This window comes from Rhipicephalus microplus, chromosome 9 (assembly GCF_043290135.1).
Source record: "Rhipicephalus microplus isolate Deutch F79 chromosome 9, USDA_Rmic, whole genome shotgun sequence".
Classification (NCBI taxonomy): Eukaryota; Metazoa; Arthropoda; class Arachnida; order Ixodida; family Ixodidae; genus Rhipicephalus; species Rhipicephalus microplus.
In genome coordinates this window covers 49426743-49454577 of record NC_134708.1, presented here as the reverse complement: position 1 = coordinate 49454577, position 27835 = coordinate 49426743, and the positions used below count along the sequence as shown (strand labels likewise).

The following is a 27835-nucleotide window of genomic DNA, read 5'->3' as shown; positions in this document are numbered from 1 at the left end:
CGACACGCAACTGCGACCGTACGTCAGCTTGAAAAGGAAAATTCTACCAAAGATTCATTTGCCTGCCGGTGTGGTGGTGCGCGCACACGAGAACGCGTGGATGAACAGTTACTTGTTCGTAGACTGGATCAAGACGGTAGGGGAGAAGAGGCCCGGTGCGATGCTTGCACAGAGGTCCATGCTTGTTCTTGGCTCGTTCCGCGGCCACACAACTGAGGAAGTGCAGGACCGCCTTTCACGCAACGGCACCGACTTAGTTGTTATACCTGGTGGAATGACGTCAATGTTGCAGCCTCTAGATGTGTCGCTTAACAAGCCCTTCAAAGTGCATGTCAAGCACTACTACGCCGAGTGAATGGCCGAAGGCTGCTACGACTTGACGCCGACAGGACGAGTCCGAAGGCCTGATATTGCCCTATTCTGCAAGTGGAATGTCGAGGCATGGAAGGCCATTCCAGGTGAGATGGTGCGAAAAAGTTTCAAGAAATGCTGCATCACGAACAACATGGATGGAACCGAAGATGACCTTGTGCATAATAGTGAGGACTTTGACTCAAGTGATAGCTCTAGCGGACGCAGCGACAGTCAGTGAATTGTGACTGGCCTTGCAGACAGCGTATTCTGTTTGCTAAATAAAGCTTTTTCTGTCTACATATGTGCTATGTTGCTTTAGCAGTTGCTTTTGTACAGCCTATCCTGTATATCAAATGTGCAAGCAATACGCGAGGATTTTTTTTCTTTCTCGGTGAGCTGAAAGGGGGGGGGGGGGTGTGCGGATTATATGCAGGGACGGGTTATACACGCAAAAATACGGTAGTACTTCTCAAAGCTTGTTGTTAGTTGCTGGTGTGGGAATCCTGATTAGCGGTCGCTTCAATTTCTTTTTCGCTCTGTACGTTTTCGCGGAAAAGTTTCCCCCTTGTAATTTTCACACCACTGAACTTATCATCAGCTTTCCAGTTAAGAAAAGAGTTTGGGGATTGCGCGAGCGGAAATGGTATATATCGTAAAAATATTCTTAGACCCTCTCCCACTTTTCTTTTCTGCAATTTCACTTGGAACAATGTCTGTGCTCGTTGAGAAAGCAGACGTGGCCGAACTCATCTGTAGCCCTCCACCACGCCTTCTCCATAGCCCTTGCTTCTTTTGGACATTCTTCACACTTTCTTCTTTGTAACCCAACTTTTCTTCCCGTTCCTCCGTAGGTTCCCATGGAGGCTGGCATTTCTAGCCCGGACACATCATCGGCCGAAGACGAAGGCTTTTTAGCTCCGCACAGCGTGCATGTTTACAAAGGGCAAGTGGCTGCCACCATGGCTACGGCTCCCCGTTCGACTCAGCGCGGCAGTGGCGACAGCCCACCCATGTTCTGGGCGGACGCTGCGCCTTCCCAGAAGGGAGAGCAGCTGGTGTCCGCGGCCGCTGGAGACAGCAGCGTGCTGTCGGGCTTCCGTCCCACCCAGACAATCAAGGTATAGCACACCATGTCGCATTCTTGCCGCTGCTCGATTGTGCTTTACGGCTGACGTGTGCTATAGGGCACCCCGGCAATCTCAGTGCCCTTTGATCTGAGTAAAATTTTCAAAAAAATGTTGTTTGGGTACTTGGGTGCCGCATGTCAGACGATGCAACTGTGTATTGTTTAGTATTTCATGAAGCGAGTTTTAAATTTGAATACATGCTTCCTTTGGGTTTGTGACATTTGTGTCTTGTGACGTCAAGAACAGCATGAAGCATTTAGCTCATTTACACTTCATTAGTTTTACTTGCAGGCTATGTCGATGAAATGCGTAATTGACCAGGATAGTATTTTAAGCAACACGTAGTCGGGAGTTCGATCCTAGCCATGGCAGTCGCATTTAGCTGCAGTCAAAATGGTGAAGACTCGTGTAGTGTGCGATGTCAGTGCGTATTAAAGGAACACTAAAGTCTAACGACAATATTAACAACAGCAGTGCTTTATCTACTAATAAATTGAGGTAAATGCACAAGAATACATGCGCAACAGTGGGACATTCTCAAAATGATCCCGTTGACGTCGGACAAACCGCCCATAATTAATCGCTAGTAATCGATCTAGCTGCACTAAAGAACCTTCCATGCATAAACAGACTTAATAAAACGCTGCTTGTTTGTTTCTATTTGAATTCATAGAAAAAAGAACCGCCGTACGTTACTATGGGGAATGGCATGAGTGGTTCAAAACTTGAATTTTCGCCTGGTTAAACTGGACAGGTCGGGCCATGTAATGGGGCCCAGTTGAACCAATGACGTCTGCCATCTCTGAACGAATGGCAGGAAATTGTTGAATGGCCGTTGTTGCTGCTGTGGCTCCCGCTTCTTTTGTTCTGCTGCTACTAGTGTCAACGGGCACGCAGTAAAACCGGGGAACGTTGCTCATGGCAACAGTGACGTGAGACGTTCCACTTAAATGAATAACTTGAAGTGCTCTAGCCCGATGCGGACCACTAAAACGTAATTTTATTTCAAATATAAGCACTGCCTTTGTACAAAAGTAGCAATACGAGGTTTCTGGGTCGCCATTTCAACAATCAACGTTGACTCAATAGTTGCCTTTAGTGTTCCTTTAAAGAACACCAAGCTGTCGAAATTTCTGGAGCCCTCCACGACAGCCTGTCTCAATGGTATCATGGTTTTGGGAAGTAAAACCACAAATAATATTTTTATTATTATAAATGTGTTGCTCGTAGCATCGTGGATTCAATCGCCGGTCGTTTTTTCTGATTCTTCATTCAATTCTTCATTTCTCGCAACTTGCATTGATGTCAATAAAATAGTCAAGGAGTTGTACAGTATATATTGCAGTCTGCTGCAAAAACTTCAATAGCAGCTCCAAAGCAGCATTTTTCCTGCTTCAAAAACAAAGGAGGGAGACACTGGTCTTAAAAGTGAAATTTTATTATTAGAGATATTTTAATGAAATTATGTGTGCATATGTGTTTCTCCTGTTTTCAAGAAGTGTAATTAGTTTTATTGTACCTCATTTAGTTCTCAGATTATCAGAAAATAAGTGAAGTCTTATTAGGTCATTTCTTACGGGTGATTAAGGCACTTTCCCTATTTTTGGTTCAATTTAAGGTGCAGCTGCAGCAAAAGATTCGCATTTGGGGCTATGCTATTTATATTGATGTTGATATCCATCACCATATGAAAATTTTTCAATTGTACTGATTCTCTGTAATTCTGAAGTGTGATTCGCTCACATTATTTTTTATAAAACCTTGTATGATCAACTTAGCCACGAAAAAATAGCATAGCTCCACAGTTTCATTCCTTAAGGATTCAACAGTATAACATTTATTGAACTTGGCTTACAAAAATATAACGAAGAGTTCAGTAAGGCTAGTCACATTGGCAAAAAATGTGAAGCTGAGAAAATCGCTCTTGAAATTTTGCCACTCACTGCAGAAATTACTAAAAGGAATCCAACAATAAATCCTAATTAGATGTTCTAATCTGTTTCCCTGCTAAACAAAACAGAAAATGTCTTATTTCATCCAAGGAATCATCATTAAAAAAATATCCATTGCGGTGAGGAAGATCTGAGCCCCACCATAGCAAGTGGTTGAAGGGGGGAGGGTCCTGAGAGGACCATAGGGTATGAGATTAAAAGTCACTGCTTCCTCGTAAATTATTAACTCGATTTGCATTAATTAACTACCTGTACATTAATTATTGATTAAGCACCTGGATGTTAGGCAGCATGCTGCCCTGTGTAATAGGTCGCTATGAGCTGAGCATCGCTTACGCTCAGCCACGCCCAGATGTAGCGTCCTAAGACAGTACAGGGTGCGCAGAGAACTGCGTAGATTTCGCGTTTCTGACAAGCGCATTTGCAAAATCGTGGCAAAACCAAGCGGACGCACCTTCACGCTTGGCTCAATCACCTTATTAAGTGGAGCGTAACATGCCCTCTTTTTTTCCGCAGCTCGCGGGATCATTCTGCGCACAGAGCGGATCGTAAACATAAAGGTGCCAAATGGGCACTGAATCCACCAAACTTTCGTCCCGACAGTGCTCTTCTAGCCGGCGCCTTCTTGTTCTGAAGCCCGTTTTTTAGCGCTTCCAGAAGCTCGTTGTGAAGACAGTTTCAGACGAGAGTCTCTGGACATTTCGATCGCGTGGATAAACTACCAGCGCGAAGCACAAACACTGTGCTTCGAAGAACATGCACGAGCGCAAGAGCAGACGTACATGATTGGATAGCCACGATGGTGAACACACACACACACAAACACGCTGGTCAGGCTAGTCAATGGAAAACGTGGAACGGTGCTCTGAAAAACGCGCTGTCCAGGTCAGTCTATGGGAACCTTCACATGGTGCACTCAGAATGCGCGCCGAGTGAGAGCCGATCAGCAACCCGGGAGTGACCTTTAGAAAATCCGTGCCGGCGGCCATTCTGTTCGGGCCGCGCCATTTTAATATGCTGCAAACGATGTACAAAAGAAATAGCTTCAAATCTAGCTCAAGATGGCGGCGCTCGGCTTTCTGCAGTGTTCATGGTGCGGGTGCGAAGTTCGAATAGGTTTCGTTTTTGGGGGCATTTTACTGCTGACGGGGTGCTTAGAAGGTTCATTCTATTGTATTTCCCCACTGAATGCAGGGTTAGTAATTTTAGAGTAGGTGCTGGTGCTCTAAGGTACAAACGTGCTGATAATAAGTTCTGCAAGAAAAAATTTTTTTTTTCATTTTTCAGCTATTTTTGGTCATTGTGAGACCCGCGTCACCCCTTAAAGTTGCTTCATCGCAGTACTTTGTCTGCTCCTAAATCTGCTCCAAAAAGTATGGCGTTTCCATGTTATCATTAAATATCATTAAAATACTAAAACCTGCCTACTGCAAGGTCTAGTACGCAGATTTTCTTGGTTTGTTTGTAAAAATGTTCCCGGTACTGCTAACACATGCATTTTTGTTTCACCCATACCAATAGGAAAACAATCATCATTGTCACGAGTTATCTTTTTCTTTTTTTTTTCTGAATAGTGGTGGTGGCAGCTGGTCAAGTGCGCTGAGGTGATAGTTTTGCTCAGTTAAAGTGTACCACGAATGCATTTGAGCAGTTTTTAATGCAGTTACCGTAAAAACAGGAATATAGGTCGAACCAGAATATAAGTCGACCCTTCCCCCCCAACCTTGAGTTTCGTAAAAAAAATTTTTTTTTTTAATTGCAAAGTACAGCGGCACACCCTTACATTGATAAATACACGACAAAGCTGAACTGTGTTGGCAATTCTTTTTATTTCGACAATAATCTTATATAATTAAATGCCAGAAGGGCACAAAGTGCTGTCACTCAGACTTGTCCGAATGTGAGTCCGGCGACATCTGTTTTTCACTACTACAGTCGAATCTCATTAATTCGAACACGCTTAATTCGAACTCACGATGAGGTCCCGTCAAAGCTATGTGTATTCTAATGGGTGAAAACGCCCGGTAATTCGAACGCGCAAGTAGGTGCGACGGTTAATTCAAACATACCGCGCTCGGAAAATGCTCTCAGCACCCCGCCCAATCCTGAGGCCGCACCTCCGACACCTCAACGCTGCACGCGAAGGAAAGGAAAAGGAAAGAAAAGGCTGCCATGGAATGTTTTCTAACTCTCTCAAATGCCTATCTGCCACGCGCCTGTGTCACGCTTCTCCCTCTTCCGTCTCTGCCTTGTAAAGACCCTTCTCCTTCCAACGCCGCGCACGAAGAAAGAGAGGAAAAGAAAAAGAAAGCTGTCAGAAAACAGCTGTCGCTGGGTTGAATGAATGTGTGGTTGAAGAAAAGGAAAAATGCACTATCTTCTGCAGCCCTTGCGGGAGTGCGGTTCTGCGCCTTGAGGGGGGGGGGGGGGAGAATCACTCACGCGCCGGTGCCACGCTTTCCCTTCCCTGCCAGTCACAGTCCGGTTTGAAAGCATATTGGACCAAATCTGAGTTTGGTCACCGTTGCCCATGTGTTCCATCATGTAGCAATGGTGCCGAAGAAGCCCGATGATCGAGCGCCGATACTTGGCCAGCTTGTTATCAAAATCTTCAGGTAGTTTTTACCATACGGAGGTCCACCGCCTCAGCGCAAAGCCCTTCCGCTTCATAAACCGGCGCACCCACGAAGGTGAGCCCTTAAATCGTGCCCTCTTGAGCCCAGAATTGCGCGCTATTTCGATAGCTTTCAGGCAGATCCACTTCACTGTCACCAGTAGCGACCTTGCACGCAGCTTCGTGCAAACTTGGCGAGTAGTGTTTCTAGTTTGGGGTGCACTGCAGTCCATCCACAAAACGAAGTTTTTCTTTGGTTGCTGCAAGATGTGATGTGCTGCTTTTGGCTCCTCCAGTATCGGACGCTTTTCTCTGGTGCACCGAATTCCCGTTGTGCCACCAGGGGTCTGACCAGGGCTAGTCAGGAAGATGGGGTTGTGCAGTGCTTTCATACGTTCCCGTGACGTATGGTTGTAAAGCAGCTGCTACAGTATAATCTGTGATAAGAACCTAACTGATATGTATCACAGCCTGTTCATCATCATCATCATCATCAGCCTGCCTACGTCCACTGCAGGACAAAGGCCTCTCCCATGTTCCGCCAGTTAACCCGGTCCTGTGCTTGCTGCTGCCAATTGATACCCGCAAACTTCTTAATCTCATCTGTCCACCTAACCTTCTGTCTCCCCCTAAGCCGCTTCCCTTCTCTGGGAATCCAGTTAGTTACCCTTAATGACCAGCGGTTATCCTGTATACGCGCTACATGCCCGGCCCATGTCCATTTCCTCTTCTTTATTTCAACTATGATATCCTTAACCCCCGTTTGTCCCCTAATCCACTCTGCTCTCTTCTTGTCTCTTAAGGTTACACCTACCATTTTCCTTTCCATTGCTCGCTGCGTCGTCCCCAATTTAAGCTGAACGCTCTTTGTAAGTCTCCAGGTTTCTGCTCCGTAGCTAAGTACCGGCAAGATACAGCTGTTATACACCTTCCTCTTGAGGGATAGTGGCAATCTACCTGTCATAATTTCAGAGTGCTTGCCGAATGTGCTCCACCCCATTCTTATTCTTCTAGTTACTTCAATCTCGTGGTTCGGCTCTGCGGTTATTACCTGCCCTAAGTAGACATAGTCTTTTACAACTTCAAGTGCACTATTACCTATCTCGAAGCGCTGCTCCTTTCCGAGGTTGTTGTACATTACTTTCGTTTTCTGAAGATTAATTTTAAGACACACCTTTCTGCTCTCCTTGTCTAATTCCTTAAACATGAGTTGCAATTCGTCTCCTGAGTTACTCAGCAATGCAATGTCATAGGCGAAGCGCAGGTTACTAAGGTATTCTCCATTAACTCTTATCCCTAACTGTTCCCATTCTAGGCTTCTGAAAACCTCCTGTAAGCACGCGGTAAATAGCATTGGGGAGATTGTGTCCCCCTGCCTTACACCCTTTTTGATTGGTATTCTGTTGCTTTCTTTATGAAGCACTATGGTAGCAGTTGATCCCCTGTAGATTTCTTCCAGAATGTTTATATATACTTCATCTACGCCCTGATTCCGCAGTGTCTGCATGACGACTGATAATTCTACTGAATCAAATGCCTCCTCGTAATCTATGAAGGCTATGTATAGTGGTTGGTTATACTCTGAGCATTTTTCTATTACCTGATTGATAGTATGGATGTGGTCCATTGTTGAGTAGCCTGTTCGAAATCCTGCTTGTTCCTTTGGTTGATTGAATCCTAATGTTTTCTTTACTCTGTTAACAATTACCTTTGTAAATAGCTTGTATACTACAGAGAGCAAGCTGATCGGCCTGTAATTCTTCAAGTCCTTGTCATCTCCTTTCTTATGTATTAAGATGATGTTAGCGTTCTTCCAAAACTCTGGTACTCTTTCCGTCAGGAGACACCTCGTAAACAGGGTGGCTAGTTTTTCTAACACAATCTGTCCTCCATCTTTCAGCAGATCTGATGTTACCTGATCCTCACCAGCAGCTTTGCCTCTTTGCATGCTCCCCAAAGCTTTTCTGACTTCTTCTATCATTACTGGTGGGGTGTCATCTGGGTTACTGCTAGTTCTTATAGTACTAAGGTCGTGGTTGTCTCGGCTACTGTACAGATCTCTGTAAAACTCCTCCGCTATTTTAACTATTCTATCCATATTGGTAGTTATTTTGCCTTCTTTGGCCCTTAGTGCATACATCCGACTTTTGCCTATCCCAAGTTTCCTCTTCACTGCTTTGACGCTTCCTCCGTTTTTCAGAGCGTGTTCGATTCTCTCCATGTTATACCTTCTTACATCGCATACTTTACGTCTATTAATCAACTTCGAAAGCTCTGCCAGTTCTATTTTGTCTGTTGTACTTGACACTTTCATGCTTTGACGCTTCTTAATTAGGTTCTTCGTTTCCTGGGAAGTTTGCCAGTGTTCTGTCTAACTACCCTGCCTCCAACTTCCACTGCACACTCCGTAATGATACTCGTCAGATTATCATTCATTGTATCTACGCTAAGGTTGGTTTCCTCACTAAGAGCCGAGTACCTGTTCTGCAGCGACACTCTGAATTCCTGTACTTTCCCTCTCAGGGCTAGCGCATTGATTGGCTTCTTGCGTATCAGTTTCTGCCATTCCTTCTTCAAGTCTAGGTGAATTCGAGACCGTACCAATCTAAGGTCACTGCATCGTACCTGTTATGAGTCCGTAAATATCCCCAACAGAGTCTCGTGGTGTCCAGTGGGCAAGAATTCATATGTTCCAAACTCTTTTTCATGTTGCTGCGAGTGATATGAACTTGGGTATTTAAAATGCTCTGCAATAACTGACAGCAGGGTACACTTGAAGTATGCACAATGCCAACACTCAGAGTCAATCCTGACTTTTCATTTGTCACAACTTCTGTGGATGTACACACTGTTGCTATCGATGCGATTTTGTATTGGAACGACGAAAGTCCTTAACCAATGCTATCCGAGCTAAAGTAATGCTGCATAGTGCAATCGCCACGAACGAAAGTACAGTAGACACAATCGTGAATAACATCTGTGCAGTTCTGAAGCCAAGTGCAGGGCCAGTGCACGTGGATTGAAAACGAAAGTGCCGTGTTGCAATGATATCGTCACGACCCCGTGACCATATCATTGTAATACGAAGTTTAATCATATCTTCAGTGAATAGCGCTACATTTTCGTTTGGCATATGCATGCGGGTTTCAAAAAGAGCTGCGGCCTTCTCCTTGCGCACCACACTTGCGAAAGTGGTGACGAACCTGGCGCGAAAGACGTCCCACGTTGTAAGGCTTCGCTCTTGATTCTCGAAGCAGGTCCGAGCAGCATCTTCTAAGGCGAAATACACATGCCGGAGCTTGTCATCGTCTGTCCAGTCATTGAAGGCGACGACGCGGTCGAACCTTTCGATCCAGCTTTCCGGGTATTCCAGTGGCGAACCGCGGAAAGTTGGCGGCTCTTTGTGTTGCCGGAGCAGGAGTGGTGCAGGCTGCACGGGGGCGGTCATGGTTGCAGTAGTTGATGTCGGGATCCGAGTCTGCCTGGCTGCTTCAGGAAGGGGCCCGTACTCTGGTTGTAGTCCCCTCTGCCTGCGGCTTGTTTGCTGTTCAGGCTTAGCGTCCGTGTCTTCTTTGACGCTTGGGCCGGGGTCGCGGCTTGAAGGAGGCGTCCGGTACATAGAAGAAAGAGCACCTCCACCAGATGTCACGGGGTCGTGACGTGGCCGAAGACAGGAGACTTTGTGTTGGAATTTAACTGTTTATTTGGGCGAACCTGTGCCCGGTAAACGGAAAGTCTGATTACAGTAGCAGTCTTGGACTGATAGCGGCGAACGGAGCGTCGGCCGTCGATCAACTACTGACAAGCGGCGAAGTGCGTCGGCATTTATACTCTTGCCATCGAATGTTCTAGCGTTATCGCTGGCGGTGGCCTAGGTTCCAGAATAATCTGTACACTTCGAAGAGTGGGTGTGATCTTATCGAAATGATCTACTAAAGTCCGGAAGCTTCTCTAAAACTGCGCCCGCGTTTTGCGCTGGGAATTGTGTAGTGTTTTGGGGCGATAACAAAACTTGAGAAATGGAACGTGGCAATATTTTCTTGGTATGGAATAAAAAAAAACAAAGAATTGCTGAACAGTTTCACTGTTATAAAAAGAAATTGATCTGACCGCTGCAGTCAGTTGTGGAACAATAAACATGCAGTTACGTGTGTATACTCTTTGTTCAAGTGTTTTTTTGTTTTTTTTGGAGACTGCTTTCTGGAAAAAAAAACTGGTGCCAAAGGAATAATTGTTGACTTAGAAGCAAAGTGGCCCCAGATAAAATAAAAATTTGTGGAAATGTCTCCTGTATGTGCAAAAAAGACATACTGCACATGGGGTGTCGTTTGGTGCTTGTGGCAACACTGCGCGCCTGCCGACTGTTCGGTTCTAAGCTGGCGCCGTTCTTACAGTCCGAGCCGAGCACGGCGCACGTGGAAGCGGGCCCCGCCGCTTCCGCCATGGCTATCTCGACCACGGTGCCAGCCGTCTGGTCACCCGTCCCGTCTTGCTACTCCTGGCTCGACAGGAACGAGCCCATGTAAAGGATCCCTTTCAGCTTGTATTGTAGAGACAAAAGGGGTTCTTCGACACTTCTGTAATTGTAGGAGAATGTTACGATAGGGCTGTGTTCTCTCGCTAATCACCTGCCATGAGAAATTTTTTAGTTTCAGCAAGTATAATTAGAGTTGTGGCATAAAACGAGCGCTTTCTTTTTACTCTCTCCTCCCCCCCCCTTTTTTATGTGCCACAAGTAAAAGCAGTACTGACAAAAATTTTCAAAGCTGACTTTGCTGCACCATGTCGATCTCCTGAACATGGATACAACTCTGAGCAAGTTTGGAGCTTGCCAAATTGTAATAGAGTATCTCATTTTGACGCTAAGTGTAACTTTCGTGTGACGCATGTACTGTCATCATCAGTAGCACGACATCAGGCTGCAGTATCAATTCTGGTGGCTTGAAGCCCCAGTACAGTTGGTTGTGACGAACTTGAGTAACAAAAGTGCACAAGGTGACCACTTGCGTATAGCCAATGAAATTACAGAACAAAGCGGATAAGCATCACGACATGTTGTGCAAGCGGTGAAAATCTCGCACCACATCGGGACGCCAGATTTAGGAACTGTGATCATGGGATCGAAGATGGTGCCAGAACTGATCTCAAAATGTAGCATGCGACAGCTGATCAAATCTGCTTATTCTTAAAAGGGCCAGTAAACAGACTGCAGTCCTTAATACATGATGATGTGATAACTGCACACTTGCACGATGTGAACATGTTGCTACAATATTTTACAAATGAGTGCTGTAGTAAGGAATTTACAGGTATAGAAAAACCCACTTCGACATGTTTCAGTTTCCTGCTCAGCCTACCCCCCTCCCTCTTTTTGAAGCACAAAAAGTGGACATGTAGCCCATTGTTGTTACTACGCCCACTTCGGCGACGTAAAACGACGGTGATGAAGTCATCGCTGCGCAGCTGGTTATAAAGCAAGGCTTTCTCCATGCGTCACTGTTGAGAGGGTGAGAGGGCTAGGGTTGCCCTAGTGGCGGTATGAAGTGCAGTAAATGCAGGGCCAAGACACTGTTTCGAAGTGCGCTACGAATCGACGATGTCAGTGCTATATAAAATTGTCCCAGAAGTAGTTTCATGTTGCTTGGCATATGACGTGGTCTGGACAGGCGCTGGAAAGAAACGTACGTGGGGGTTCTTCAGAATTGAGCTACACAGTGTGCAGGTGCTGTAACATTCATAAAATGCACGAATGGTGAGCTTGTGTGGCAAATGTACAAAATTTAAGTTGGAGCCAGTTTACTGGCCCTTTGAAACATGTGACAAGATATCCTTATGGCACAGCCGAACCTGGCTACAGCGAAATTGACGGGACAGGCGAAATATTTCGTTACGGTGCGTCACTGGTGACGTATTCGCCCATGCTCATTTCGTGCGCATATTTATGGTTTGCCAGAGGTGCTGTCCAGGCAGCCGTGGCGCCCTTGACTGCACAAGCACAACTGACAGGCTTCAGCACCTTTAAGGAGGCTTTTGTTGCTTTTATGAATGTTGGGATCACGTGATCTAGAATGGATGTACATTGGCTGTTGCTCTGGCTTAGGAAAGCAGGCCTGCGTAGCAGAGCTACGCGCAGCATTTCAGACGACTCATTCCCGCAGTGCCCAGACCTGTCACCAAGCAACATGTGCTCATTTTCTTTTTTACTTTCAAGTACAATCTGAAAACACTATTTAATTGTATTCAAATTGCATAGTTAATGTATGATTCATTCACCATAACTCAGTCTTTTCACTTTTACCAGCGTATCGCGACGGGGTGCATGAGCTGCACCAAGCTGTGGCAAAATGCCCAAGTAGTCTCAAAATTATCTCGGGTCTGCTAATTTCAGCGAGAAATCGAGGCCACATTGGTCGTCTGCACTTTGCATCATTAACCAAACCAAGCAGCACAAGCCTTAAACTATGGTGTAAGTTATATACTCACTAGGTGAGGACACTTGCTAGACACGATCACCAGATAAAGTTATAATGCTGTATGCCCATTGGTGCGCTGACCAAAGCAGATACCTCTTGGTGGAACGACGGAATTTCAATACGAAAATGCGTTGCCGTAGCCATCCCTTCGCGTGAAATACAGACCTCTTAGTCGGCAAACACGGTTATGGCATATTAGGAAATAAAGCTTTCATGCGTGTATGCGTTGTGTAATTGTGAGTACTGGTATGATCGCCAACGTCTCAAAGAGTTACTGGCAGTCATTTGGAGCAGCGAGTGACATTTCTGCTGCCCCTCCCCCCAAAAAAATTCCGCCATATCCACGAAGTGAATGATGATGAGTGGGCGAAGCTCCGGAGGTAAACCTGGTAAACCATGAATCCTCTGTACATTTTGCCCACTCGATTTTATTACATCGCTCCCCCTAGCGTACGTCGCCGCACTAAATCGAACGATTGCCTTCAACCAATGACACGCGCCATATGTGACATCATTCCTATTTTATAAGATCTCGCGTCTTTCATCAACTACAAGTACCGCTTTCTAGTTTATAACATCTTGCATCTTTTCATCATCAGCTACAAGTACCACCATCTAGTAAACACTACAAGAACTAAACGAGAGGTGGCTACATACAGGAGACGATACCGCCATCTAGTGAACACTGCAAGAACTAAACTAGAGGTGGCTACATACAGGGGACGGTACCGCCATCTAGTGAACACTGCAAGAACTAAACTAGAGGTGGCTACATACAGGCTACAGGGGACGCACAGCCCACGCCCTAAGGAGCTTCGCCCCTAAAAATTGTGCGGCAGTATTTTTTGCCACCCCTACTCTTCAGTTTTAAGTTATCTCCCAAGTTTCAGGGTCGCCAGCTTGGCAGAGCCACATTTGAATTTGCAGAGTCTGTCAAAGAATTTGACAGGTGAGGCAAATGCTGATGTAGACTATTTCATTGCTTGCTCAGTGGGGTGGTTCAGAATGCTACTTTTGTTGAAATAGCAGTGCTCATGTTTACTTTCCACGATTTTAGATGGTTTGAATGTTTTGTACAAATATATATATATATATATATATATATATATATATATATATATATATATATATTTCTAAATTTAAGCCTTCTTTTTTACACTGTTCCACCCATATTTGGTCTTGCGTGGAAAATAATGTTTCTTTACCCGTAACCTGCATCGAAATTGGATTTTAGTGCTCCAGAAGTATCGTTTTGCTGCTCAAAAAATTGTGCCAAATTCCATTTTGGCTGTTCCACCGTTTATCGTGTCAAGTTTTGGCCAGTTTTCAGCGCCTTAAGTGTTTGTGTGAAGCTCATTTTGCTCCAAGAAAAGCTGCTAAGTCTGCAAGACAACTTTCCTGCACAACAAAAAGACTAGCACCATCTCTCGTTCAAAGGAATCATGTGTAGATGCGAAGCAGGGGGCGCTAACGCTTACACTGGCGGCGACGTTGACACTAGCGGTCATCAAGCGAAAGCCAAGTAAAGACGCCCTTGACTGAATTCGGGCAGCGCGATCCTGCATATGCAGGGTGGCGAGTGAACGGTTGTGTAGTGCGAGCAGTCTTTTTTTTTTTTAGGGGCGAAGCTCCTTAAGGCGTGGGCTGTGCGTCCCCTGTATGTAGCCACCTCTCGTTTAGTTCATGCAGTGTTCACTAGATGGCGGTATTTGTAGCTGATGATTGTGGTTCTTTTTGGCTTAGACCAGTGTATTTTAGTACAGTTTTCTAACACGTGGGCATCGGTAAACTGAGCTAGCCATGGTCAAAAAGACCGTAAAGTGTTCCGAGTGCGGGGTAGGGCGGAAGGTGGAAATTAGTGCGGAGGAGAAAGCAGAAGATGACGCCAAGTGTAGACAGTGCGAGTTCGAGGAGAAAATGAAAAATATGATGGCGGTCCAGAGTGGGCTCATGGAGAAAATCGCAGCGCTGGAGAATGCATTGGCGAAGGAGCGAGAGAAAACGTCAGCCATGGAAGAAAGGCTCCGGGCAGCCGAGAAGGGCCTATCGAAGGTCGTGAAAGGGAACGAAGACGCAGGTGACGGCGGAAGCATTATGGCGACGACCCCCCGTGCGGGAGAGATGAAGGAAACAGGCATGACAAAGGCAGATACATTGGCCACAGGGCCCAGCTACCGGGAAGTAGTTTTGAGGGAGGGAGGGAGCAAACCAGCAGCCGTGACTCACGCTAGTCACCTAGTCAGCAGCCAGGTGCAGGTTTCAGAAGGAATGTCTGAACAGGTCATCATCGCCGGTGACTCAAATTTGGTCCGATGCGCAGCGGCAATCAAAGAAAGGGTGAAAGGCGACAAGAGAGTTGCGATAGGGACGTTCCCAGGACAAACGCTGGGGACAGTAATGAGTCAAGCGGGTGAACAACTCGCAGCTAAGGCTGGCAATCGTAACCTCGTTGTAATTGCGGGAGGGTTAAATGACGTCCTGAAAAAAGAATCGTCAGGACTAGCGACGGCCTTGGCGAGAGGGGTGGATGACATGCGCACCGTGTCCCCCCAGGTGCAAATTGTAGTATGCACAGTACCGGAAGTACCGGTGCGCAACGTCAACCTGCGAAGAGCGGTTGTCGACGCAAACAAGGAGATATGGCGGATTAGTCGAGAGAAGGGTTTCGAGGTAGTGGATTTAAACAGGGAAGTGCACAGGTGGGGTGGATTCCAAAGAGACAGGATTCATTTCGATAAGAGGCTTGGACACGAGGTGGGCTGGCGACTGGCAGGACGCGCAGTAGCTTTTTTGGGGGGCTCACGGGCCCTTCGGAGTCCGGGGTAGCTCGTAACAGGGAAAGCAACCAGGAGGACGCTTTGACAGGTAGAATTGCGAAAAACCAGAAAAAAGGTAAAAGAAAAAGGAAAAAGGCGCGTGTTGCAATTAGTTACATAAACATGCAGGGTGGCAGAAAGAAGGCAAAATGGTTAGAGATTGAGGAGCAGTTAAACAAAGAACAGATAGGCGTGTATGCGGTTACAGAAACACACCTTAGAGACTTGGAAGAGCCACCACATATTAAAAATTATGTTTGGGAAGGGTGTAACAGGACCATATCGGAAAGGAAAGGTGGGGGTGTAGGAATGCTAATTCACCGCGGAGCCAAATGGGTTAGAGTGAAACAGACGTGTTCAGAGCACCTCTGGGTTCGGGGCACAGTAGGTGGAAAGGAAACGTGGCTAGGGGTAGCCTACTTGTGGACGGGGAATAACTGCAGAGAAAAGAATCAGGAGATAGTGGATTGCATGAGTGCGGATATTAAGGAATTTGGTAATGGGGCCGAAATCATCCTTCTAGGGGACATGAATGCCCACATACATGACCTTGACGGATATTCAGACACCAATGGGAAGTTATTACTAGATCTTTGCGAGCAACATAGTCTGGAGATAGTTAACACGGGGCCTAAATATGACGGCCAGATCACATGGGAAGTCGGAAACAAGCAATCAAGTATTGATTATTGTCTCATGACTGAAGGAATTTACCACAAACTGACAGAAATGAGGATAGACGAGGAAGGCATTAACAGCTTGGGTAGTGATCATAAACGAATAACATTACAAATGGGATACGAAACTGAAAATATGAGCATGGAATCAAAGTCTGGCAGCTCGTATTTAAATGACAAACAAATAATAAATATAGCCGCAAGAGTCGAGGAAGAAGTAGGCGAAATACCAGGCAAGGACTGGGAGTATAGTGAGCTGTTACATCTAATGACGAAGGAGATAGGGAAAGAGAAGAAAACTGTTTGCTGGAAAGGAAAAAGGAAGCCAAAAAGTTGGTGGAACAAGGAAATCCGGGAGGCGATCGAGAAGCGACGCGAAGCCTCACGGGAGCATAGAAAGGCAAAAAAGGAGAAGCGGCCGCAGGACGAAGTCAAAAAAATATGGGAAATATATTTAGAGAAAAAATCCCTTGTACAGAAATTGGTAGAGGCAAAAATTAAAGGTGAAAGTGAACGCTGGATGACAGAGATACACGAAAAAAAGGAGGCCGCGCCTAGGATATTTTGGAGCCACATAAAGGCGCTAGGTAGGAAGTCTGTCACAACGCAACAACATATTCTATATGAAGGAGGAAATCATTTGGAAGGGTACGAAGCGCTAGGTTACATCCAAAAGGTAACAGCCGATTCGTTTCAAAAGAGCGTCCAGGGGATCTCCCCGGTGAGTAAAAGTGTGGCGGAGAAAGCAACAGAGGAAGAGCTAGTACTTGATAATTTCAACTGGAAAAAGGCCGAAGGAAAAATTCCAAAGCGCACTGCCGCGGGTTTAGATGGGATTCCCGTTAGCCTCATTAACGAACTAGGACATAACACTAAAGAAGCATTGTTAAAAGCAGTAGAAAAAAGCTTAAAGGACGGACAAATACCGGACAGTTGGCGACAAAGTAGAATGAACTTAATCTATAAAGGCAAGGGAGAAAAGGACAAGATTCGCTCGTATAGACCACTAACCATTACATCGGTACTATACAGGATGGCGATGCAAGCAGTAAAAATGAAAATAGAAACATGGGCCGAACATAACGATATTTTGGGAGAACTTCAGAACGGATTTCGAGTCGACAGGCGGTTAGACGATAACCTGTTTGTTCTCACTCAGTGTATAGAAATATCCAAAATAGAGAATAGGCCCTTGTACGTGGCTTTTCTAGACATCACTGGGGCATACGACAACGTTAATCAGGAAATTTTGTGGGATATATTGAAAGGAATGGGCATGGGCGACGACTGTATACAGCTTTTGAGGGAGATATACCGAGAAAATACAGTTTGCATAGAGTGGGAAGGAATGCGTAGCAAAGAGAACGTTGAGGTTAGCAGGGGTCTGAGACAGGGATGTCCTTTGTCCCCGCTGTTATTCATGCTGTACATGGTGAGTATGGAAAAAGCGCTAGAAGGTAGCAACATTGGTTTTAATCTGTCACACAAACAGGGCGGCATGATGATTGAGCAGAAGCTTCCAGGTTTATTTTATGCGGACGATATCGTCTTATTTGCGGACAGTCGAGATGATATACAGCAGCTGGCGAATATATGCGGAAGGGAAGGTGAAGCTCTTGGACTAGGATTCAGTGTAACGAAGTGTGGATTGATGGTATTCAATGATCCCTGTGATCAGACGGTGTCCATACAAGGCCAAGAAATACCGAGGGTAAGTGAATACAAGTACCTTGGAGTATGGGTAAATGAGAGTGATAGATACATGGAGGTACAGGAAAAAGCCTCGGCAGCAAAAGGAAAGAGGAATGCGGCAATAATGAAGCACAGAGCGTTGTGGGGATACAATAGGTATGAGGTGCTTCGAGGTCTGTGGAAGGGTGTAATGGTTCCAGGGCTTACTTTTGGGAACTCAGTGGTGTGCATGAGGGCAGAGGTGCAAGCGGGAATGGATGTAAATCAAAGGACTGTGGGACGCCTCGCGTTGGGTGCTCACGGGAAGACGACAAACGAGGCTGTAAAGGGCGATATGGGGTGGGCAGGTTTTGAGGCGAGGGAAGCGCAGAGCAAAATAAGGTTCGAAGAAAGGCTAAGAAATATGAAGGAGAGTAGATGGGCAGAGAAGGTGTTCCGTTATTTGTATAGGAAGAGCGTGGACACACAGTGGAGAAAAAGAACTAGAAGACTCACTAGTAAGTATACGGCTGGTATTGTAAGCCGTATGTCAACAAAGAGCGTTAAGGGAAAAGTCAGGGAGGCGGAGAGGATTTACTGGATGGCAGCTATGGAGAAAAAACCGGCTTTGAGTAACTACCGAAAGGGCAAAAATGAAATAAGGAGGGAGGCATTTTACGATAATTCAAGGGGAAGCGCTTTACTGTTTGAAGCGAGATCGGGTTGCCTTAGAACGCGTAGTTATAAAGCAAGATTCAGTAAAGAAGAAGAACAATGCACATGCTGCGGGAAAGATAAGGAAACGGCGGAGCATGTTCTGATTGAATGTGGAGATACCCACCCAGGTGTACGTTTGGGCACGAGCCTACAGGAAGCCTTGGGTTTTAGGGACAACAATGGAAAGCTGAACACACCCGCGATTGAAATAAGTAAGAGACGGTTAGAGTATTGGTGGCAGAAAATTAGAGAGAAAGGACAAAAATAAATATTGGAAAAATAAAATATGGACAGTGTGCCGTAAATGGCAGAGAACTTAAGCTGAAAATTTACCTTTTTTTCCATTAAGATAGAATTTATCGAAGTAGAGGCATTAGGCCAACATAAAAAGAAAAAAAGTTTTTTTTTTTGTCGAGCCTGGTGGCATACTTGTCACCACCCCGTTATAAAGGGGACGCTCATAGCATCCATCCATCCGATGAAAATATGCAAGATGTTATAAACTGGACGGCGGTACTTGTAGTTGATGATGAAAGATGCGAGATGTTATGAAATAGGAATGATGTCACATATGGCGCGTGTCATTTGTGGAAGACAATTGTTCGATTTAGTGCGGAGACGTACGCTAGGGGGAGCGTTGTAATAAAATCGAGTGGGCAAAATGTACGGCGGATTCATGGTTTGCCAGGTTTACCTCCGGAGCTTCGCCCACTCATCATCATTCACTTCGGGGATATTTCTAGCAGACGCAGCTTGCGTCATCCTTGTTGTGGCGAGGGAGGGGAGCGACAGTTTTGTGAGTGTCTTCCTGGGCTGGCACAAGACGTGAGCATGCGCAGTGGTGTTGTATGGAGGGACAGCATTACACAGGCTAGTCAGAGCTGCTTCACATCTAAAATTCATGCACTATGACGGTGCTTCCCGTCCTTGCTACAATTGCTTGTGGCAGCTTGGCGTTTCTCGTGTTTAGCCATGCCCGGGCGAACAGGGCACTTTCCCATCTTCCATTGGGCATTCGTGCTTGATGGCAGTGTCTCCCATGCTCACTACACTGCATGTAACAATTCTAGTTAGGATGGCAGGCACTGCCATTGTACATGATGTTCTATGGGGCAGGTAAGGTGCCTTGTAGATATTGCAACTCGGCTCTTGTGGCGATGCTGTCTGGTGATTGCGAATTACCAAACACAGCCCCCACTTCGTAGAATTGTGTAAATATCTAAGAAATTCACGTGCAGATGTGTGAAGTGGAACAGTCTAGGTGTATTGAGGTGGTTGTTCTTGTTGAGCTACCTGTCGTTCTGTAAAACTTTGGAGTGCTTTTTTTTTAAATAAAGAGCGGGCATATATAGGAGATTGCATTGAATTGTCTTTCATTTTTTGTTTGCAGGCGGCGAGATAATGGCTTCTGGACGTCGAGGTGACTGGGGCCGTGTGACCAAACTTTGCACGCTGAGCGTGAGTTGTGGCAATTTCGATCAAATTGGTGACTGAAATCGCTAAATTCTGGATGATAAATTGCTGGGAAATACGATCGTTATACTGAAGTGCCCCTGTTTAAGGTGTAGCGTAGTCTGGTTAAAACACTCACTCAAGGAATTCTTTTTCCGCAGAGCAGTTGTCTTTCTTGCATGAAATATCCCGTTATTGTAGCACGTGCAGATTATTTCAATTTATGCTGCTTGTACAGATGTTGAAAGCAAGAAAACCTTGCCTGAATGTTGCTTGCATGCAACGGCTTTGAAATCGTATTTCCGAAAACAATGGTATCTATGAATACATTTTTTTTGCATGTCGAATGAACAATTGGAGGTCCCAAAGTAAAAACTGTCAGGGGGACCTCCTAACAAAAAGTAAAAAGAGGATTAGCTTTTTAGTCGGCAAACAGCGACGAAATCACAGCAATATTTAAAAGAAAATGGTGCAAAAACGTAGGGCCAGTCTAACTCGTAAGTAAATGGCTACACCTAAGACAAATCTCAATCGCATCAGGGGCGAAACAGTGCAAATATGCTACACAAAACTGGGGCCGGCAGCTAACTTAAATGAAACGGTGCAGCCTGCACGGCCGCAGTCGTGAATACAAACCCAAGAGTGGGGAAGCTGTGCCGATTGCGCCAACCTGTGCCACTTGAAAGTTACTGCGTCATACTGCTTCAAAGGGGTCTTTTTTGTCTGATTTGTGCCACAAGGTGGTTCTGGAACTGAAAGTAATGTTGATAGCACGCATATGAGCGGATATTACGGGATAATCATCTTGTACACTTGCGCTGCTGCAAGAGCACGAAATCAGCCAATCAATTATTCTCACTTCAGCGCGATAGCAGTGGTGCCTTTTGTGGTAACCACTGGCAAAGAACGAAGGCGATGTGGAGACCACCGAAAAGTGCACCAGTCAGCACCAAAAAAAAAAAACACTACGTGTGCGGCGTAGCACCGATTTAAGCCTACTGCTTGCTTTTGATAGCTGGCGACTATACCTGAGCACGGAGAGGCGCTCACCGCTGCCCTCCTGATCGTTGTGCATGACCTTGTTCAGCATCCACCACTTTGCAGAAACATGTAGTTCACTGTAGCAGAGTCGAGCGTTGTGGACCGTGGGCACCGAGACGGCAAGCGTAGCGCTTTTATAATCATTCTGCACGCTTTAATGACTCGACAACCCAGACGAGCTTCAGTCTGCTGCCAAGACCACTAAAGCACCACTTGCACGACGCTCACATCATCGCCTTAACGTAATGGCTTTCTCGCAGCATCTGTGTGCGGTCTGAAGCGGAGTGGGCGCAAGCGGCTTCACATGGTGCGTACGTCAAGTAGGCGAAGCGCTGCGCGCAACTAGCCAGTAGACGATCGGCTCCCTGCGACCGTACAGTGTCTCGGAAAATCCTTGTCTGTTTTCACTATGTAGCAGAACATGGTACACATTTATTGAGGACAGCTGCTTATGTTCGCTTCGTGGCTATGGCAGTCTCTGCGTCGGCTGCGTATCCCGAACTGCGCATTACTTTCGAAATGCTCCTTAATGTTGCCATTGCGTGCCATCGGACAGTTGTGCGAGAGTGCTAGTAATTTCTGGAATTTGGCAAAGAGAAAGAAATGGCATTGTGGTGGCCACTGGTGGCCCCTTAGGCAATATTTGCTGCAGCACTATTTAATCCTGCTTTAGTGGGGATAGCACATGTAATGAGTAATGACTACCAAATGGATACTTGGTGGTTAATGCATGGTACATTTATGTGCAGTTAGCCACGTTCTCTGCATGTATAAACATATTAACGAGATTTTACTGCAAGAAGCTTTGAATGTGTGTGAGGGGGGATGCATATGGGTGTTTGGGGTGGGGTAGGGCAAAGGTACACCGCAGCAACCCCTCCACATCATGTCGATGTAGTGGGCTGAACTGACTGAATTCCCCCCCCCCCCCACCGGCCTCCACGTGCGCATACCTAAGTGAGTGTGTGTGCGCGCGCACTGCTAGAACTTCACGCAGCTTCATTTTCGGTGCAATATCCTTCGTTGTTTTACGTCACCGCTTCTGTGTATGATCCTGCCTTTGTTTACTTTTGTGCTTATTTTGTGGGCTTGCAGCTTCTGCATAAATGAATATGTAATCTGGGGGAACGTTCAACTAAATTATAGCTAAATTTTCTTCCTCTGTGTGTATCATAAAAAGCTCGTGCATGCTCCAAACACAGAGGTAGCCGCTCCAAAAGCAAGTTTTGTCTGCTCTATTGGCTGCTCCAAAGTGTTGGAAGGCATTCCTACCACTGCAAACCTCGTGGAAAACGTCAAGAAGGCCTGAATGCTTTCTACCCGTCCCTAGCAGTTTTTCTTGTGTTTATCATTCATGCCTTGTCAGCATAGTGCTATCATAACCATGGAGCCTCCGTCTGCACGATGGGGCAGAGAGCAACCCCAGTTTCGTCCGCAGCACTTTCGTTTTTACTAGGCGCGAGGTCGCCTGTTGACCTTGTTGACCACTTGGCGTTTCTTCTTTTATTCCAGGAGTGCGGGACCGAAAGGAAGACAAAAGCCTTCCGTGTGTGTGTGGACGCTGCTGCACGCCTGCCATATCCACTCACGTCTGATGAAATCGCCGCAGCGACGACGACCACAAAGATCATTTTGCTCAGGCCTAGACTTGTCTTGTTTTGTTTTGTTACTCCGTGTCACTGCAGCGTGGCTCATTGCTGCCCTTTCCACTTTTTATTACTTCTTTCCCTCTATACTTCATTGTGTACAGTATTGTGCTCCATGAATCATCAATAAAAAATGCCAAATGAATTATTTTTTTTGCATGACATCTTTTGGCACGTTTTTGTAAACCCTTGTGTCCTGTGTCCTTTCTGTAACTTGCCCTATCCATGCGGGAATCACAACAGACTACAGATGTAGTAGTAAAATTGCCTAACACTTTTTTGAAGGCATTGCATAGAACTGTTGTATTGGTACTACGAAACACCTTATAAAAGCACGCGAAATTTAAGATAACGTCCTCCTTTGCACCAGCAGTACCGTTTGTCATTGCGAAGACAAAGAGCTCCAAGTTGACCAGGAGACATTATATCTACAATCGTACATTGGAGGATATTGAAGAACACTAAATTGAATAAATTCCCTTCAATATCCACCAGGCTTGTTCACAGTCTGCTGAGCAGTTACAGCATTTCTTGAATACACTTCTTCCAGAAAAATGATGTGCATGGGAGACCATGTTCAGAGAAGTGTTTGCCGCTGGTTACCCCTTCTGTAGGTTACATGAGGTTTCTTGGTGCCACTCTCGAGAGACTGGGTGTCATCCTTTGCAGACTACCCCTTGTATTGCAGGGCTTCACTTGACTTGTTGTCTTCCAGTTGTGTATAACCTGGTTGGGTTGCATTTTGGTTTGATATGCATTCGAACCTGCATATATACTGAACTCTTCACAATACAGGAATCGGACATTCTGAACAATTTCATAATAAAATATTTCGAATAATTTGCCCCATTCTTGATGGGAATCACTCAAATCAATTTCACTACAATGTGCAGAAATTTTTCACTTCATTTTTTAATTTTTTCCCATGCACTGTAGTTGGCGCTGCGAGTAATATGCATGGATGTGTTTTGCCCGAGAAGATGTGGTGTCAACGTAAACGGTGCCTCAACATACATATGCAGCTGTGTGTACTCGTCGGGAGCCGCAATTCTCTAGCCAGTCTTTGTACTAATGTTGGTTGGCCTTGTGTTGAACGCGTGGCATTTTGACGCCCCCCTATTCACCCAAGAGGGGGAAGAGCGCAAAGTAAGCCCCACATATTGACCTAATATGGAGGCTGGAGCCTCGAAAATTGTTGGTACCACCCCTATAAACGAGCACGCTGCCCGAGCCGAAGGTCGACGCCACCGTAGCCAGAATCCAGACGTGCGCCCCGCCGAGGCAGAGCATTTGCAACTTGTCCCAACGTCATGACACCTGTAACCCTTTACTGCTTGAATGAGGAAACTTCTGAACAGAATGAAATTTTTTACATTTCCCAGCTTTAGATGACAACCTTTAAATAATTCCTCAGTGAAGTTGTATAAATTGACACTTCGATGCATACTTTTATGCATGTCACACATTCTCGACATATGCCACGGAGGCGAGGACATTGCAACAACAACAACGAAAAAAAAAACGCGCTTCAGTATTACGTAACATGTATGTGTGCCCCCTCATCGGTTCGTACACACCAAATTAACAAAATTATTGAAGATAGAATGTTACGTCACACAGGCGAGAAATAATGGAGAAGTGAGAACTGTTGCACGCGATCTCCGCAGACATCTAATCTAGTCTACGTCCGTTAGAAAAAGACAACTTCCGAGGAAAGCTAACTTCACAGCCGCGGATGGTCGACATATCAAGCGTTTCAACGATCTTTGTTCGATGTAGCCTTCTGTTTAACTGACGTTAAAGCATGACGTCGTATTTTTGAAATCGGTTCGGTAAAGAAAATGAGTGTACTTTGACGTTGCTCAACCGTTCGAAACGCAGAGGGAGCTTGGGACACGGCAAGGATCTTCTCGTTTATCTGGCCTGTACTCTATGAGAGTGATTGCGCCATGTCTCGATTTCTTGATCACTACACTGAAAGCAGTAGCTATTTTAAGGGACACTAAAATAAGTAATGAATTAATTTCGATTGACGAATTGTACCTGAAAGCTCTAATGATGCCTCATATCCACGCGTGACGTCACGGTTTTCAAAGTGTACTTGGCACATTTTAGTCCCATTCGCTCTGCAGAATTTGGAGTATGGCCGCGTCAAAGAACAACGTACTTCATTTTTGCCGATTTGGAAGTGCGTAGGCCCTAATAGGCGCAGCAGGAGCAGTCAAAATATGTGACGTCGCGGCGAAAAACGCGGAAACTTCAACGTGGCGTCACAATTTTAATTTTTTTTCCGCATTTCTAGCGTCTTCTCGCCGCAAGTGTAGTGTTTTTGGTATCGTGAGAGAGTCGTTAAATAATACGAGGGAAATTATTTCGGTCTTTAGTGCCCCTCTAAAAGGACACTTGCGAGAAAAAAAATTCTAGAAGCAAATTACTCTTTCACAATTACAACGCTTGCCCCTAGAGTACACTCTTGGCGAGAAAGAAAACGTGCAAAAATCAAACGCGCTAACGATGCCCTATGAAAATTGCCTCACCAAACGTCGTGACGTCACAGAGTTTGACGGCGTTTACTAGTTCCTAAGTAGTTCAGTAAAAATAAAGTACGTAGTCCTCTGGGGGTACACAGACTTAAAACACCAAGTTACAGGAAATTTCTAAGAGCCAATGTCGCTGAAATACGAAACATACACTCCGAAATTCCTGACTTGACGCGTGGAATTTTTGGCGTGAAATTAGAAAATTGAACTTCGACCATCATTTTCTTCTGCATTGATAATAAACCTATGATGGTGAAAGTAACGACATGGGAGTTTTCATATTATTTTTTATCTTTTTAAACTGATTCATTGTTGTATTTTTTGTCCATTTAAGCTAGAGGTAGATTGGTGTCGAATTAGGTAATTGCGGTGGATATGCGCCACGGATAGTGGTTATGTTCCAAGCAGCTAGCATGGGCTTCGTCATGGGGTGCGAAAGGGGCACTTAATTGCTCCCTTCACAAGCTCGCCAGCCCCCCTTCCTCTTCAAGCAGCGTAGCCAACGGGTTTGCACCAACCAAGGCGAAATCCTGCCGATGCCTATGGCTCCTTCCATAGCATAGCCACACATATTAAATTATTGCAAGAGGGTGTGAAAGAGAAGTGAGGGCAAGGAGCAAGATAAGGAGGCGCGGTAACCTTATGACTGACCGATTTTATATTCCCTACAGGATTGAATATTTATTTTTTTTCTTCCCCAAAATTTGAAATTCCTTTCTGCCTTTGTTCTTGTTCACCTATCCTTCTCTGCCACTTCTTCTTATTCTTACTTAAGATCATCATCGTCAACATCATCATAATCTATATCTCGTGGAGTGACGCTTGTACCGTGAGCGCGAGAACAAGCCTGGTGCTGAGCACGCGATCACCGGCTTCCTCCAGATCCTTCGAAAGCAGCGCCGAGCAGCGAGGAAAGCGACCTCGGTTCAGCACTTTACTTGGCAAGAAACTCAGCTCAGCCCAGGATGCCCTTCGGTGAGTGGCCTTCGTCGCAGCACTCGCAACTTTCCGCTAAAATGGCGCACTTATCTCACTACTCGGCCGCTAACTGCATGCAATCATGATCGCTGGAGCGTACGGCGTGCCCCACTGGGAGACCGCAGCTCTAGACGACAGAAGCTTGCGATTTCTCCAGAGTAATTAATACAATGTAAGTGTAAAAGGAATCGGCTTGAGGAGACCCTGTCTGGTCGGCCATGATGGAGTTAGTGCTCGCACTCATACGCGTGTGCGTGGAAGGGGGGGGGGCAATAGTTAGGGCTACGCAGCTTTTGGACTAATGATTTTCAGACTCCAACAATAACCAGGAGGGGGGAGTGCGCTGCGATGAGACTTTGGCCTTATGGTAGCTGGCTCTTCGTGGGAGTCGCTGGCGACTGGTACCAGAAGGCATTCACTGCAGAGGTGGATCCAGTTACTCACCTTAAGGTGGGCGGCTGCAAGTAAAACCGGAGAAGGAGGGGGGGTCAGCATTTTCATTGTTTAGTAGTTATGATCATCGCAAGAACTCCATCACAGCTAATCAAAGTGGGCGATTGGGTCAGTTGGTGATTCGTGATCGGTGTGCCTGTTACCTACCGCGCAATATAGACCGACCCACCACAGCATAAATACGGTCAACTTTTCCGACCTATTCGTCGTAATCGGTGATAGAAGTAGTCGACTGTTACTGAATCGAGGGGAATGGGTCGCTGACAGACTTCGAGGGGGGGGGGGGACGATCACCCCCTGTGCCTCCCTTCTCCCCATATTCAGGATACGCCTCTGATTCAGTGTTCCCAGCATGCAGGGACCCTCTTGCAACTGGTCCCAACTGGTCCCAACTGGTCCCCTACGGGAATTCCGCCATAAAGAATTTGGATTGGTTGTTCCAAGTTGCACCTGAGAATTATGTGCCGCTAACGCAGGCCCGTGGGACACCATGTCTCGCGTGGCAGCGCAGTCCATGCGCGCGGTGCCGCTGCTGTGGTGCCGTCAGCTGTTCGTGATCCTGTGGAAGAACGTGTACCTGAAGCGCATCTGCCGCCACTACCTGCTTACCGTGTTCGAGGTGGCCTTCATGGTGGCCATGCTTCTCGGCATCCAGGAGGACGCGGTCGTCCGGGAGCCTCTGATTCGCCGGGGGGACACATTGTTCGGCCCCATCGGGTACATGGCCTTCTGGAACACGCAGCCCGACTTGGCTCACATCGACACGGTAAGGAGATTGTGGCGGAACAGTACGGACGAACGCAGTGCTCAGCTGGCAGCGTTTTTTAAGCGGAGCTTGTGTTGATTGACCAATGAAGTGATTGCTGTGTTCTATACCCGCCGCCGCGGGGAAAGAAAGATGTGCTTTCCGAAAAACACTCACTCACTACTGCACAACTGGTGCGCATCCATGAAATAATAAATATATCTAATTCAATCATCTTTCCAATCTGAAGTATGAACCCGGCTTACCCTCTGACCGAAAGCACTTGCGTTGACCATTAGGCTAAACGGCCACGTACCCCTGCCTGCCCAATGGGGAACGAATAGTAGGGTACGAATGTGTTCTACCGACGACAATAAAAAGGGTTCAGAACCAATAGACTTGTAATAGGTGCTTCATTGAAATAGTTGCGTTGGTGGACTAAAAGCGGTCTGCTAGACATGTTTGCATGTTTGTAATTTACAAACGTCGCGGTTACCTGCGAAAACCCCCTGTAGGCCAATTCTGGCATGCGGGCCTTCGGAGAGTGCCACAGTAGGGAGGGTGGGAGGGGGATGGGTT

General features: G+C 46.1%; 2 protein-coding genes across 3 annotated transcripts in view; both read left to right on the top strand.

Moving 5' to 3' along the window:
• The first annotated feature begins 1023 nt into the window (after window positions 1–1023).
• LOC119163771 (uncharacterized) lies at window positions 1024–22674 on the top strand. 2 transcript variants are annotated; one of them, XR_012886118.1, is made up of 3 exons: window positions 1024–1472; window positions 19792–19859; window positions 22407–22674. XR_012886118.1 is itself a non-coding variant. In XM_075873620.1 (2 exons), exons 1-2 carry the CDS (start codon window positions 1212–1214, stop codon window positions 10571–10573), a joined length of 393 nt encoding a protein of 130 aa, XP_075729735.1. In that variant the 5' UTR covers window positions 1024–1211; the 3' UTR covers window positions 10574–10723. The 2 variants fall into 2 exon arrangements, 1 of the variants encoding a protein (XP_075729735.1); XM_075873620.1 differs by lacking the exons at window positions 19792–19859; window positions 22407–22674 and adding an exon at window positions 10442–10723.
• A 3371-nt stretch (window positions 22675–26045) lies between these two features.
• The window catches only part of LOC119165010 (phospholipid-transporting ATPase ABCA3), a 46996-nt gene continuing 45206 nt past the window's right edge, over window positions 26046–27835 (top strand). The window contains exons 1-2 of the mRNA XM_075874454.1: window positions 26046–26055; window positions 26988–27277. Of these exons, the coding sequence (XP_075730569.1) occupies window positions 26046–26055; window positions 26988–27277 (300 nt within the window). The remainder of the gene's footprint in view (window positions 26056–26987; window positions 27278–27835) is intronic.